The sequence below is a fragment of the Xenopus laevis genome, chromosome 2S (genome assembly GCF_017654675.1).
Source record: "Xenopus laevis strain J_2021 chromosome 2S, Xenopus_laevis_v10.1, whole genome shotgun sequence".
Taxonomy (NCBI): domain Eukaryota; kingdom Metazoa; phylum Chordata; class Amphibia; order Anura; family Pipidae; genus Xenopus; species Xenopus laevis.
In genome coordinates this window covers 79,212,887-79,226,863 of record NC_054374.1, presented here as the reverse complement: position 1 = coordinate 79,226,863, position 13,977 = coordinate 79,212,887, and the positions used below count along the sequence as shown (strand labels likewise).

Sequence of the window (13,977 nt, the reverse complement as noted above, 5' to 3'; positions counted from 1 at the left end):
GTGTAAACCCAGCACTATTGCCTTACCCAAAGTAGCCAACTAGCTTGGAGCGAGAGATTTCTCATAGCTTTCATTATCTCTCTCATTATCCCCTTTGAAAATGGCTACCCCAAACTGAAAATACATATCATAATCTAACTATCTTTTCAGCAAGGTTTCTAAATCACTCTACCACTTCTTTCTAAAGCTATAATGGAGGTACACGAAGATTTCTTTATGTACAAGAGTGGCATTTACAGACACACTCCAGTGACAGAGAGGGAACCAGAGCATTACCGCCGACATGGGACACACTCTGTAAAGATTACTGGGTAAGAACATTGCGGAGCGTAAGAATAATGCTGGCAAGCTCAAGGGGAAATGACTTGTCCCTAAAGTCATGCATGTTTCTTGTCTGAGAAAACTTTTCCCTTCTTTCTAAGATTACTGACATTGTTTTATTTAGGAAACTAATTCTGATTTAACATATTGGAATTTCCTTTGCATACTAATGGAAAAAATGGTACACCACTGACGTTTTTTTCTTACTTCTGTCCACTCTCAGATGAAGGTTCCTGTGAACTAGAGACAGCATCTAGGGCACATATAAGGAACGTCTAATTTGCCTCTCCTTCATCAGAACACTTTATTAAACTTGATATCAATTTTACATCTAAGCTGTTGGCCTGTGGCCTTTTTTCTTTTTCTTGCTGTTTTACAACCCTATTAATATGAATGAGGTAACCCTATGTTACAGATGTGCTTAAGTGTCCCTGAAAAGGTAAGGAAGGGAGAGGCAGGAAACCTTGACATAGTTCCCAATGGGGCAATGGGTACTTGAACAGTGCTGGAACTCCACCCGATACCTCTTCTCTTTCTAAACCTCTTTACTCCTGAAATAACACTTGGTGGTATGGGTATAGAGATTACATCTAGCATAGTGGAGGGAAATACACTGTAATACTGATGAGTTTTATTGAAATACAAAACCAAAACAAGTATAGGATGTGAGCTGCAGTTCCCCATAGGCTAACATTGACTTCGGTAGCTTTTAGGTGGCTAACTAGGGGGTCGAAGTTTTTTCTTAAAGAGACAGTACTTCGACTATCGAGTGGTTGAATAGTCGAACGATTTTTAGTAGTCAAAGGTCGAGGTAGCCCATTCGATGATCGAAGTAGCCAAAAAAAAACATTCGAAATTCGAAGTTCTTTTTCTTCTATTCCTTCACTCGAACTAAGTAAATGGGCCCCTAAAAGTTACATATAGGTCACGTTGATCATTTTTTGCTGATAGCTCTGCGTTTGTAAGTAATTACTTGAAGGTCCTAAACCTGACTGTTTTACCAACCTTCTCAGCGTGTCAGTTAGAGATTCTAATGCTGACTACTGCTGCACAAATATGGCAGCCCCCTCATAGAGGAACATAGGGGTAAGAAAGATAATATAAAAGCTAAAATACTTTTATGGCAAAATTATAAATAGCATTCAAAGACAATGTTATGATGGATATAAAAAAAGGTTATTTTTTTGGTGTCAGTATCTCTTTAAGGTGACTTTTTGTCCAAATGCATTAAAGTCAATGGGCGTTGTTTGTAGCGGAATTTTTTTTGCCGCTTGACTTTTTTTCGCAAAGATTTTTTGTCTCAGTATCACGAAAAAAATTGCAGATGGCGAAATGCGGAATTTTTCGGTGAATCCATGGTTGGTGAAAAAAATTGCCCATCACTAAATGGGAGTGTCCCAGGTAGTGTTACTGGTCTCTATTTAGGTTACCCACTTACTCATTCTGTGTGCTGTCACTTCTGTGTGTGTGGTATGATAAGCTGATGCCAATCGCAAAGCTTCAAATAATTCCAACAGTAACTATCCACATTTCAATCTTTGTGTCCTAAGTTTCAGCTCTACTAATATACCATTAGTGTGTAGTCAAAGTCAAAGACAAAGTAAACTTTATTGTCATCTCAGCAGTATACGAATACACAGTGAGACAAGACTACGTGGCTCCAGCTAGTACATATCACAAAAAGGCATTTAAAAATACACAATAAATATGAAAACATGAAATGTGCAATATATAGGCAGAAATTGGATATATACATGTGTAAACCTTTAGAATTGTGCAAATAAATGAACAGTTCACAAAGTTAAGTTCACAGTTCAGGTGTGTCTGGTCTGGAATGTAGTGGGAGGGCAGGCAGTGAGTTGAGGAGTCTGATCGCTTGTGGAAAAAAGCTTTCGCGCAGCCTGGTTGTTCGGGCTTTAATACTGCGAAAGCGTCTGCCCGATGGGAGCAGCGTGAACAGTCCGTGTGAGTGTACATTCCATGTCTAAAAAAGGGAGCAATACTTTACTCCTATTCATGCGGATGCAAACACAGAAAGTACTGTGGCCTACTGCAATAACTGATATTAATGGTTAAGCTTGCTTATGTTAATGCCTTAACTGACAGCTCAGGAATGTTTTTGTGGCTCCATTCCGTAAACAAACATACCTTTGCCCCTTTCTACACTTCATACCTGTTACTAAGGTAATGGGCGTCTCATCCCCACCCCTGCTATTCTCTGAAAACAGAAGACCTCCCCGTCACTTTTCCCTCAAAGTTGTAATATCTTATTTGGGAGTTCCTTGACCTTTTTTAAGTACTGTTTGTGTTAAACATTAGCTTCGGCTAACGCATGTCCATCCTTTTACAAATTTTCACGTAAAAAATGAAATGACTTTCTGCAATAACTGTTTTACGACAACATAAATAAGAATCTCATTGTGGTCTTTTCTAATTAGATGGGGCGAGGAAAGAGGAAGAGATGGACAGACACATAAATACTGGGTAAGACAGATAACACAGATTTGCTTATGAAACTCTGAATCAAAGAGCATTATATCATTGTTGTGACATGTTATAAAAAGCTACAATACTAAACAAGTGCTATACTATCTGCCATCTTAGCCTTATAGTGCAAACGTATCCAACATATCACCAGAAGTGTTACATTTGGAGTTGGCCCTGGAGCCCCCTTTCTTTTTATGAATCACTCAATTCAATTGTTTCTCCCATTTTGTTATATTTAGGGATGCACCGAATCCACTATTTTGGATTCAGCAGAACCCCCCGAATCCCTCTCGAAAGATTCAACCGAATACCGAACCTAATCTGAATTTGCATATGCAAATTAGGGGTGGGAAGGGGAAAACATTCTTTACTTCCTTGTTTTGTGACAAAAGGTCACACAATTTCCCTCCCCTCCCCTAATTTGCATATGCAAATTAGGACTTGGTTTTGGTTCTGCCGGGCAGAAAGATTCGGCCGAATCCTGCTGAAAAAGGCAGAATCCAGAACCGAATCCTGGATCCCTAGTAATATTCTCCCAGTTTGTATAGCAATATTGTAGCAGTCCCTCTATGACAAAGGCAATATTATATTACAGTTATGTCATAACACACCTGTTATAAGTAATAATACATGTTGTATTCCCATCATATATTTATCAGGATTTAAAATAAAGACGTAAAACTTCAGCTGCTGTTAAATTACAACTTGCTGCAAAGGGCGGCTGAGAATTTGTGGATCAGCTACAATATATATATTATATATATAATATATTACAAAGGCTGTAATATATTATATCGTCAGAGCACCCATAAAGAGGTTCAAATTTACAATCAAATGTATGCCTATATTGCTTGCTCTTGGAGTCAGAGTGTGAGAAATATATATGGCATATTGTACCCCCTATTGCTAAATATAAGGATCTTTGAAGTCATGTAGGACCTCTAATAGACATGGTCACAGGAGGAGTGCTTTTAAGCAGTTCTTGAAACTGTATGGTGACTTTTAATATCCTTGTGTTTAACAACATGGATATATTATTTATACACTGTGAAGTAAATACACATTTACAGGTATTGATGATTGGTGTGCATTATAAGGTTGTTACATGGAGAGCCTTTCAGCCAGCTGAAAAACTCTCATGGTCACCTCCTGTGGCTCCCACTCTCTTGAATGGGGAACATCGGACAGAACTGTGTGAGTAATTTAGTTTCACAATGGATTGCTGAGCCCATTGGCACTTTTAAGCGTGTACTGTACAGAAAAGTGTTGTCGGTATGATATATAATTGTGATGCATCACTCTACATAAACATCCTACACTATTTTCAGCCGGTTAAAATTCTGTGTGTTATTCTTAATGATGTCACACATTCCACCGATTGGCTTAAAGAGTGGAAAGCATCTGAACTTCAAACTATCATCAGCAGTCAGTTCTATAGTAGATGGATGCTGTTTACATATACTCACACCACAATCTTTATGATGCGAGTTGTTTTTTTCCCCTTGATATGGAAATTAATTCATGAACGCAGCCCTATAGAACCCTGTACCTCTCAATTATACCAGCCACATATTTACAGTAAATATATATAGTTTGTATACAGAACATCTTAGTCTGTGTCACATTTCAGGTTAGTAGCTGGTCTCTTGTATATAGCAATGTACCTGAATTATATTTGTAGCTATATTTAGACCCTGTCTCTGATAATAATTCTTCTTAAATTCAATAGCTGGCTGCCAATTCCTGGGGTAGAGACTGGGGAGAAGATGGATATTTCCGCATCGCTCGAGGTAACAATGAGTGTGAGATTGAAACCTTCATTGTAGGCGTATGGGGCAAAGTCAGTATGGAAGATGTCGCCCGCAAAAAGTAATGGCTTTCCTGGACATATTTATATGAATGGCTTCGAGGCACCCAGTCCCTTGCATCCGGATTCTGATATTTTTATATACTTTTAACATTGACACTGTGAGGCTTGGGAATATTTGGACATACGTGTTTCTTGAAGTGAATATAATTTACTGTCAATGGCAGCAGAAAGAAGACAAGTCTTTAAAGCATAGCACAGTTCTTCATCATAGCCAAAAAGATCTCTTAAATGGTAACTGAAAGATTTTGTATTCCCTATACCAGGATCATTGTATAACCTTAAAAACAACTGCTACATGATCAGAACCTCATAGCCCTGCTGTGTCCTCACAACTCAGCATTCACTTCAAAGATAGTTTAACGCATCCCCCGTCAGTGGCACAACAAGAGTGCCTGTGTGTAATCAAGCTCACCATGTTGTGCTGACACATGGAGATTCACATGGGGTTTCAATGGAATAATAGTGCACATAATCCTATAATCTCTGTAGGGATCAGAAACATATTGTTTGGTGCTATGAGCAAAGGATGCTCAGTCCTGTGAACCTGTCAAAGGCAGACATTCTGTGCCAGCCCCAAAGCTATAGGAGCGTAAAACGAGTGACTGTGTTGGGGAGGGAAGGCACCCACTGAAAGAGTAACCCTACCCCCAGGATGAATCAATAGTGTTTATATGGTCTTAGACAGAATTTGAAGAGTGTGAAATGAGCTAATAATCTCTTGAAAAAACAATATATATAATATATATTATTTTAGAAATGTATAATTTTCTTACTTATGATTCTTTTGTATGTGTGTGCTATTATACTCCCTGTAATGTGATGTCTTTGCAAACATGTAGCACATCTGGCAGGCTGTACCATAACCCTGTACCCTTCCATTATAATACACAGCTACAGTATATACTGTATGTTTGCTAATGTTTTATGATAGGTGCTTAATAAGAAAAGAAGCTTTTGGTGCATTGAATATCATAACACTGCCTGACAATGCTTCTCTCCCACCAATGTACTTTCAGCCCCAGTGGTCCCTAGGTTGTGTTCTTATACACTCCTTAATGACATGATTCATATGCAAAATCCTGCCTGTAGCTGGTTGCACCCCAGCAATAACCCTGTCCAAGCCTCAATGCTCTTACACTGCCCCAGATTATTAGGCAACAGTGCATGCATTTATTTCTCTTTACATAAACCTAAACACCACTACATATTCATTATTTAAAAGTGATGTAAACACAACCAAAGTTTTCATAAATATTGCTGGAAAACAAATCAACGGCATTTTATCAATGGTTTAAACATGATGGAGACTCCAACGGGAGTTGTAAACTTAAAGGGTTGTAAAATTAAAGAAATGTTGCACAGTAAGGGTCTGGCCACTCGAGCTGTTGGTCTTTGAGATCTGGGGAAAGCTTTACGGTCAGGCCACATGAGCAGATTCGGGGAGATTAGTCGCCCCATCGACAAATCTCCTTTTCTTCGGGCGACAGTCTCCCCAAACTGCCTTCCCCCTGCCCTCGATTCGTTTTCCGAAGTTGCCCTAAGTTTCCTCGTGAGGCAACTTCGGAAAATGAAACGCCGCATGTGCCTTCCCCCAAGTGATTTTCATTTTAGCCGGCGGAGGGCAGGGGGTAGGCAGACGGGGAGATTGTCGCCCCGAAGAAGAGATTTGTCGCTGGGGCGACTAATCTCCCTGAATCTGCTCTTGTGGCCTGACATTAAAGCTTTCCCCAGATCTCAAAGACCAACAGCTGTCAGTGTACAAAGGAATCCTCCAATAAGAATCCTACCTGATCTGATTAAAGGTGTCCATAGCCTGGGAGATCTGCTTGTTTGGTGATGTCGCCAAACCAGCGATATGCCCACCTCGAGGTAGACACAACGAAAAGTATACGGGCGGTCAGATCGAGGACAGCATCAATGAATAGACGCGGTCCTCGTTTCGATGGGTTTTTTAAACCCTCCTGATCGACATCAGGCTGACTTTCGGCCACCTTAACTCTGGCTCCATGTATGTCCTACCCCCAATAATGTAATATTATTAAGCCAAAATGACACAAACTCTGTATGTGAGCAAGATGGCTGGCATTGTACTGATTAGCAGCATTTTCACTGGTCAATTCTCTTGCATCCATGCATCTTTAAGAGGATGCAGTGGGACATTGTTATGGAGAGTTTATAACCCCTTTAATTGTTTCACTGTAATGCAGAACTGCCTTCTTTCAGTATCACTTACATTTATGCTTTGTAGTGGGAGTTAGCTGTTTATTTTTAGAACTTGGCAACACGATTGGATTGCAAAGATATAGGGGGTTGTGGACCCCATTATCAAACTAATGCGGCCATCGCCCCAACAAGGTTTTTAAACCTTTCTGATCAATATCTAGCTGATTTTCTGCATTTTGGGTAGGCCCGGCAGAGTTGCCCAAAAACGAGCAATTAAGCAGTTTGGCAATTTGGACTAAATGAATGAATAATACCCATATTCCCAAGAGTAAAGCAAATCTTTATGCTATTATGTGTTTATTAAGTAGTGTTGCAGTAGTTCATGTAGACAAAATGACAAACTGAAATAATCACAGTTGTATTGTGCATTTCTCTAAAGGTGGCATGGGAACAAATGTCGTACCATAGAGCATGTGTTCAGCAGCTTCTAGTGACTGATCATGTAAGGTACATAATCACCAGTCACGATGCCTAACAAACATGGTGTAAAGTTGCACACACTTGTTACTAACTTTACTGTCAGAGCCCACGTGTAGGCAAGGTGAGTGCTTGAATGTGTTTGCCTTGGGTCTAGCAACTGAATTCTTTCTGCTGGACAAGAACTTGATTTGTTCAGACGGTAAGGGAAATCATTGGGAATGCTGCTTACGATGGAGTTTTTAAAACAAGTGTTAAAGTTTATTATGGCAGCAATGACTTGGTGCTGCATCCAGTAAGTTCTCACAGCCCATACCACTATCCACTCATGGATCTATTCCTGCTCCTGGTGCAGCATACACAGAGGGATATTTGTGTGACATATCTGTGCAATGATCTGTGAAATATCAGCCTTGGCTCATATACAAACAGAGCCCCTTTCATGTGTAATCTCTGTGTATGGTGTTAAATACTCCCGAAGGCTACGTGCCATGTGATTTCCAGCTCACCCTCTCTATTGTGCCTCATTGCAATGCAGCCACGCAAAAGAGCTGGTATTCTTTGCTGTGTTTCGTGCATTTCTTTCCCACTATACAGTATATAAGACACCAGATTGGTCAGACTCCTTTGCTAATTTGGCTCACAGAAAAGGGTTCAGTGTAAGGAATGCGGGGACCAGATATCCCCATAGCATTAGAGGGCCTAATATTTCTAATAAAGGTTATGTAACCACATTCCTGCAGTCCTGCATGTAAGCTATAGAGCTTAACGTTCAGCTCTATGCGATTGTTTATGTGATAGTCAGTTGTACACTCAACTTAAAGGAGAACTAAAGCATTACCAAAGAAGTAGGCTAGAAATGTTTTGGCTTCTGTACCAGCCCAAGGCAACCACAGCCCTTTAGCAGTAAAGATGTGTGCCTCCAAAGATGCCCCAGTAGCTCCCCATCTTCTTTTCTGCTGATTCACTGCATATGCTCTGTGCTGCTGTCACTTACTGAGCTTAGGGACCAACTCACAATATACAGTACACATAGAATATAAATGTCACAATATAAGGCTCATTGGTAATTAATACAGTGATAATTACAACATGGCAGCACAGAAACCAGTGCAATTAGCATCAGAATTTAATAATCAGCCATCTAGCATCGGCTTATATTGCAAGCCAACCTCTATACACTAACAGCATGTGAGTGTCACAGACACTTTCCAAGATGGCGACCCCCTGTGACAAGTTTGAAGTCCTGGATCACTGCTGCTATAGAGACGCTGAAACTTTAGGCTGGTTCAATACATGAAACTTGTAAAATATGGCATTTTTAATAATATTCATTTTTAGGGTTTAGTTCTCCTTTAAATGAACATTTTGTTAACTGTTGCAGTAAAAACAAGCACTGCATATGTTTTCATTGCTAGCACTACTGGCGCCACAAAGTATGCCATCAACACACATAAGCAATGCATGGAAATCATCCATTTTGGGACAAGATACGGTGTTCTTATTTATTATCGCCTGATGTGATAATAGATTGTAGCCAGAAATTTCCAGTCTTGCCTTTAAATCATCGCCTGCATTGTCAGGATCACAAGACCCTAGCAGTCAGACAGTGGTGAGAATGACAAACTAGCAGATGAATATCTGAGAACTGAATGCTGAACTACCGTATATACTCGAGTATAAGCAGAGTTTTTCTGCCCCCAAAATTTGCTGAAAAACTCTACCTCGGCTTATACTCAGGTCAAGCGCAAAAACAGTCGCCGGCGTCTAAGAATAGTCGCCGGCGTCCAAGAATAGTCTCCAAGAATATTTGCCGGCATCCAAAAACGAGACGCCGGCACCTCCAATGGGAGCAGAAACCCTCAATTTTTTGATTGAAACTTACCAGAAGCTGCTGCATTTCTCACCCTAGGCTTATACTCGAGTCAATAAGCTTTCCCAGTTTTTGGAGGTAAAATTAGGTACCTCGGCTTATACTCGGGACGGCTTACACTCGAGTATATACGGTATAATAAAACATTCAGGATACCCTATATTGAGGTCTACGGAGGCACAATATACAGAGGCAAATAACAAACAGCCCTCTAAGAGACTGGCTTCTGTTACTTTACTGTAAAATACATGATTTGTCCCATAAAGTATTTTATTTAAAAAAAATAAAATAAATCTTGTGTCCTGTGTCTTTACTGTTTTGCAATTTTGGGTTTCACTAATACTAATTGCCTGTGTCCTGGACACCAGAATGTGAGTGGCACTAATTAAAATGCAAATGTGTTTCTGGCCATTTAAAGGTTAATCTAAATATTATTACACAGTACAGGTATAGGACCTGTTATCCAGAAATCTTGGGACTTGGGGTTTTCCACATAAGGGGACTTACTGTAATTTGGATCTCCATACCTTAAATCTGAGAGAGAGGACTCACAATAGCTTTTCTATATGACAATCTCATCCTTATTGCCCATTATTTACAAATCTACATCCTCTAGCCAAACATGGTTTAAGACAAATCTAACCTCAAGTGTATTTGTTTTTTTATTTACACTTCCCTCTTTTACTCAATTTCTTCTGCTAATCTGTTTCTCATACCCCAAGACTTGGCTGTGAATTGTAAAGGGGAAATTGTTGCAATCAGAAGCAGCCTTCTTCCTACAAATCCCATCCATTTGATTTGTTTGCTGCAGTCTGTGTTGGTTGGTATCAGGTAAGTTCCCCTTTCAACACCTACTATAAAATCAACTATTATAAAGAGAGACATATGGACACTAGCATCTAAAAACATCTTAAGCAGATAGAGCCCTCAACTATGTGGTTTGAAATCCTCTGTACTCACTCCACCATGTGACGTGGTTCCCTGCCAATCTGGTGTGGGTGTTGGGTAGGTTTAATCATCAATGACTTGAAGCCAGCTCTAGTTTTAGGGGGGTTATTTATTAAAGTCCAATTTTTTCCGGTCTGAGTTTTAAAGGGGAAAAACACAATTTTAATGTTTTAATTTGAATTGTTAAACACAGAGGCTGCTAAAAGTCAGAAGAAATAAGTAGTCCAGCTCAAACCTGCCATGTTCATGTATAAGTCATCTATAAGTCAATGACAGATGTTAAGTTTACAATTGGAAGATATCATAATCTGTGCTGGTTTTCTTACAACAATCCAAATAATAAGTGGTTTTCAGGCGAAAATCCAAAAAAACTGTTTTCGGGCGTCAAATAAAAAAAAAAAAAAATAACACGACAGGATTTTTTCAAGATTTTATTCAAGTTCCGTTATTTATAAATACGGTAAAAATGTGGATGGGAGTTTGGTCAAAGTGGTTGTACTAAAACAATGCAAATTTTTCAGATTTTAGTAAATAACTCCCTTAGTGTGTTCAGAATTAAAAATACGGAGGGAGCCAGAAAGAAGTTGAGAAACTAGATGAGTCCTAACAAAGCAGGCTGAGAGATAAGCAGATCAAACGTGCAAAGAGGAAGGGCCAAGCTGGATGGCACCTCTAGAGGACCCTTAGGCCTAGAACCTAAAAAAAGTGTACCCAGCTAGAGGATTGCTCCAGAAAAAAAGGGCCTAAAAATATAGATGATGGTAGTTGCTTAGAGACTCCAGGGTTTGGACAGAGATACGTCAGCAAATTATACTGCAGTTAGTAAGCAGCATTAGGGACAGTGGTTCAGAAGGGTGTTATTGCCAGTGAATTAACTTGGAAAGGTTGGAACATTATTGGAACTGATTTGCAGTGGACTTCAAGAATTGGTTAACTTGCAGAATTCCTGGGAAGATTCTGTCGGAGTTAAGCAGGGATGTATGGATAGATGGGGCCCATGAGAAAAGAGTTCTTTTTTTATCTGGTTTTAAGAGGTCCCTTATCTTTTATTTATAGATACCAGTAGCCAAATCAATTCAGTACAGATGGGAAACAAAGAGAATAACTTCTTAAACTGAAAGATTTTTTAACAGATAGACCATAACATTTATAGGCCAATACTGTGTTTGCCCTGCAGTGCCATTCACCTTTCAGAATGACTTAGCTTCTGTTTAGTGAAGCATTTATCCTTTATCCCACCTGGATTTGTAGCAGCCAGACCTGTTATGTACACCTGTATTCTGTATTAGTATGTAAGACAGCAGGGAATTCAACAAGAATAAAAAACATAACTAGCAGTCTGCCAGATGCAATAATAGGCCTGAAATTATAGCTTTACATTGCAATAAAATCTAGGAACAGAGACCACGGTTACATTCAAGAAGTTACATGTTTCCTGTCATGATATACGGGTAAGTGTATTATCTGCATACATGCCCCATCATGCTGAAAGCAAAACAAAAAAAACACCAATAGACTGTTACACAGATGGCAAAGATTATATGAAGTAGTATATATGCATCCACAGAATGTCTTATCAGTAAAATACACAGACATGCCCTGATATGAAAAGGGCATGCAAAGTATTTTACATGCATCAATCCCAGTTAGAGAAAGGTATTTTAAGTATTTATGAGATTTTTGTCAGTTGCGTAGCGTTGGTTCAACGCTGCAACACCATGCGACAATTCTATTGCTTACCTTATTTTTGTCGTAGCGTGTCGGATTACGACACAATCGCTCGTGGAGTCCTACCCCTATACGTACAGTAAGTGTTGACTGCTGGTATTATTGTCTAGCAGAAAAGTACCAGAGAAACAGTGGATCTGGTGGCATTACTTCATTTAACTCAATTTCTAATATTCCTGTGTTGCTCTGTGGCTGCTCACAAAACCTACACTATTTAAGGGATGCATGTAGTGCTCCCACTAAGTGCACTCACATCGCCAGCACAAAAAAATTGTGTGTGTAAATACATTTTTACATTTATTTTGACTGGAGCACACAGTTTTTAAAAATAAGCACACAAGAAGGAATTCAAGGGAACACTGGTTCTATGAGACACTGCCTAAAGGCTACATGGGTAACTTTGTTGGTTTAACAATAATGAGCAATCATCAAAAGAATATGCCTTGCAGCTAGTGACAGAAGCTACAACAGCAAATGATCCTACATAATGTCATTGAAGAATGCAGCAAACTCCATCTTCTAACTGGAACTTTGCAAGCTATACATATCTACATACTGAGGGCACTGAGAGGGGTGGCTTTAGAAGAACATGTTAATTTAGGGAGTAGTAACATCTTGATTCTTTTTACTCTGCCTATTGGACTCTGTAGTAGAGATTACCAGGTGTTGACATTGGCAGCTATAGTGGTCAATACTAGAAGTACATATACATTATAGAATTCAGATTATATAGGCAGTTTGATCACTACTCCCAGGTAGGTGAATTTATCTGCAACTGGAAGTTTTGAAGGTTCTGGGGGGGGGGGGGGTTGCGGGCTATATACTATTGGGTTCACTGATTTAGCTAGGCTTGTTACCAGTCCCAATAAGTAAGCAAATCTAGTGGTCAAGTTTAGCAAGCTTTGAGGAAAGGCCTTGATCCACCAAGTATATCTAGGCGTTGCCCACATGCAGCTGTGTACATTCTTCCCTCTCCCCTAGGTGCCATCCTGTACGGCCAGTGTGTCACCTTATTGCCTTGGCAAACTGCTCCATGGCAAGGACAGACAGCAGTGGGGATAGGGGGCACCCCTGCCTTGTACCCCGATCAAGTGAGAAGTCTAGCGGTTGGTCCGGTTAGCTAATATGGAAGCCTTAGGTGCATAGTATAAAAGTTTTATCCAACGGATATATGTTGGACCAAGGTTAAACAGTGCAGGACCCACCATTAATATTGCCATTCAACTGTATCAAATGCTTTAGCTATATCTAATGCTGCGCTTTGTCCACAGGTGTCATGTGTAGCAGCTAGGTTCATGTAAAGGCATCTAATATTTAGGGCTGTGGCTTTACCTGGCATGAAGCCAGTTACAACAGCAGACACATTACAGTAGTTATGTTGTTATAACAGTGACATCCCCATCCATCTTCCAGGATGCTATAAACGGTTATAAATAGCAATATGCTTTATCAACATTTATATTATTGAGGTGAGAGTTAGCAAACAGTACACTGAAAACATTAATGTCATTATTTAACCCAATCTAACCATTTCCCCCAAACTTTTTTGGTATTTTTCAGTGCCACTTCTGGATTTGGGTGCCCAGTCACCCTGCAGCATGGTTTTAAAGGGCAGGGTTATTTTAATCTATCTGGGGCATATAATAAATGTTCCTTTTAATGATACGATTCCAATTGGATTACTCAGGTTATTTCAAATGGGGTTTAAGCCTTTTTTGCTTTGTTTTTTATAAAGTTGAAGGCACCCACCTGCTAAGGATTTTTACACATAAAATACATCGGGCAAATTTACTTACCTCCGAAATTGCTCCAGCAACTGCTTCGCTGACATTGCAACACTTCGCCAGGCGTAGATTCGCCAGGACAACGCTAATTCACTAAAATTCGAAGTTGCGTCCAGGGCAGCGAACGCTGGCTGCGGCAAGCAAAGCGAAGTTGCGCTATCGTTGCCTAATTCGCATACGAAGGGAAATTAAAATTGAATGGCCGTATATGTTGCAGCCAATACATTACACTACACAAGCCCGGGAAGCTTAATGAAATAAACTAGAGTTGTTATATTGCCCTACACATGTGCCCAGTGTATAGTTTATGTGCCATATGTTAGGAA

At 39.7% G+C, this 13,977-nt stretch overlaps 1 protein-coding gene across 1 annotated transcript in view; it reads left to right on the top strand.

Annotated features, from left to right (window-relative positions):
- tinagl1.S (tubulointerstitial nephritis antigen-like 1 S homeolog) overlaps window positions 1-5,579 on the top strand; it is a 33,192-nt gene extending 27,613 nt beyond the window's left edge. The window contains exons 10-12 of the mRNA XM_018249574.2: window positions 188-311; window positions 2,760-2,805; window positions 4,538-5,579. Of these exons, the coding sequence (XP_018105063.1) occupies window positions 188-311; window positions 2,760-2,805; window positions 4,538-4,681 (314 nt within the window). The 3' untranslated portion in view covers window positions 4,682-5,579. The remainder of the gene's footprint in view (window positions 1-187; window positions 312-2,759; window positions 2,806-4,537) is intronic.
- Window positions 5,580-13,977: the final 8,398 nt, after the last annotated feature.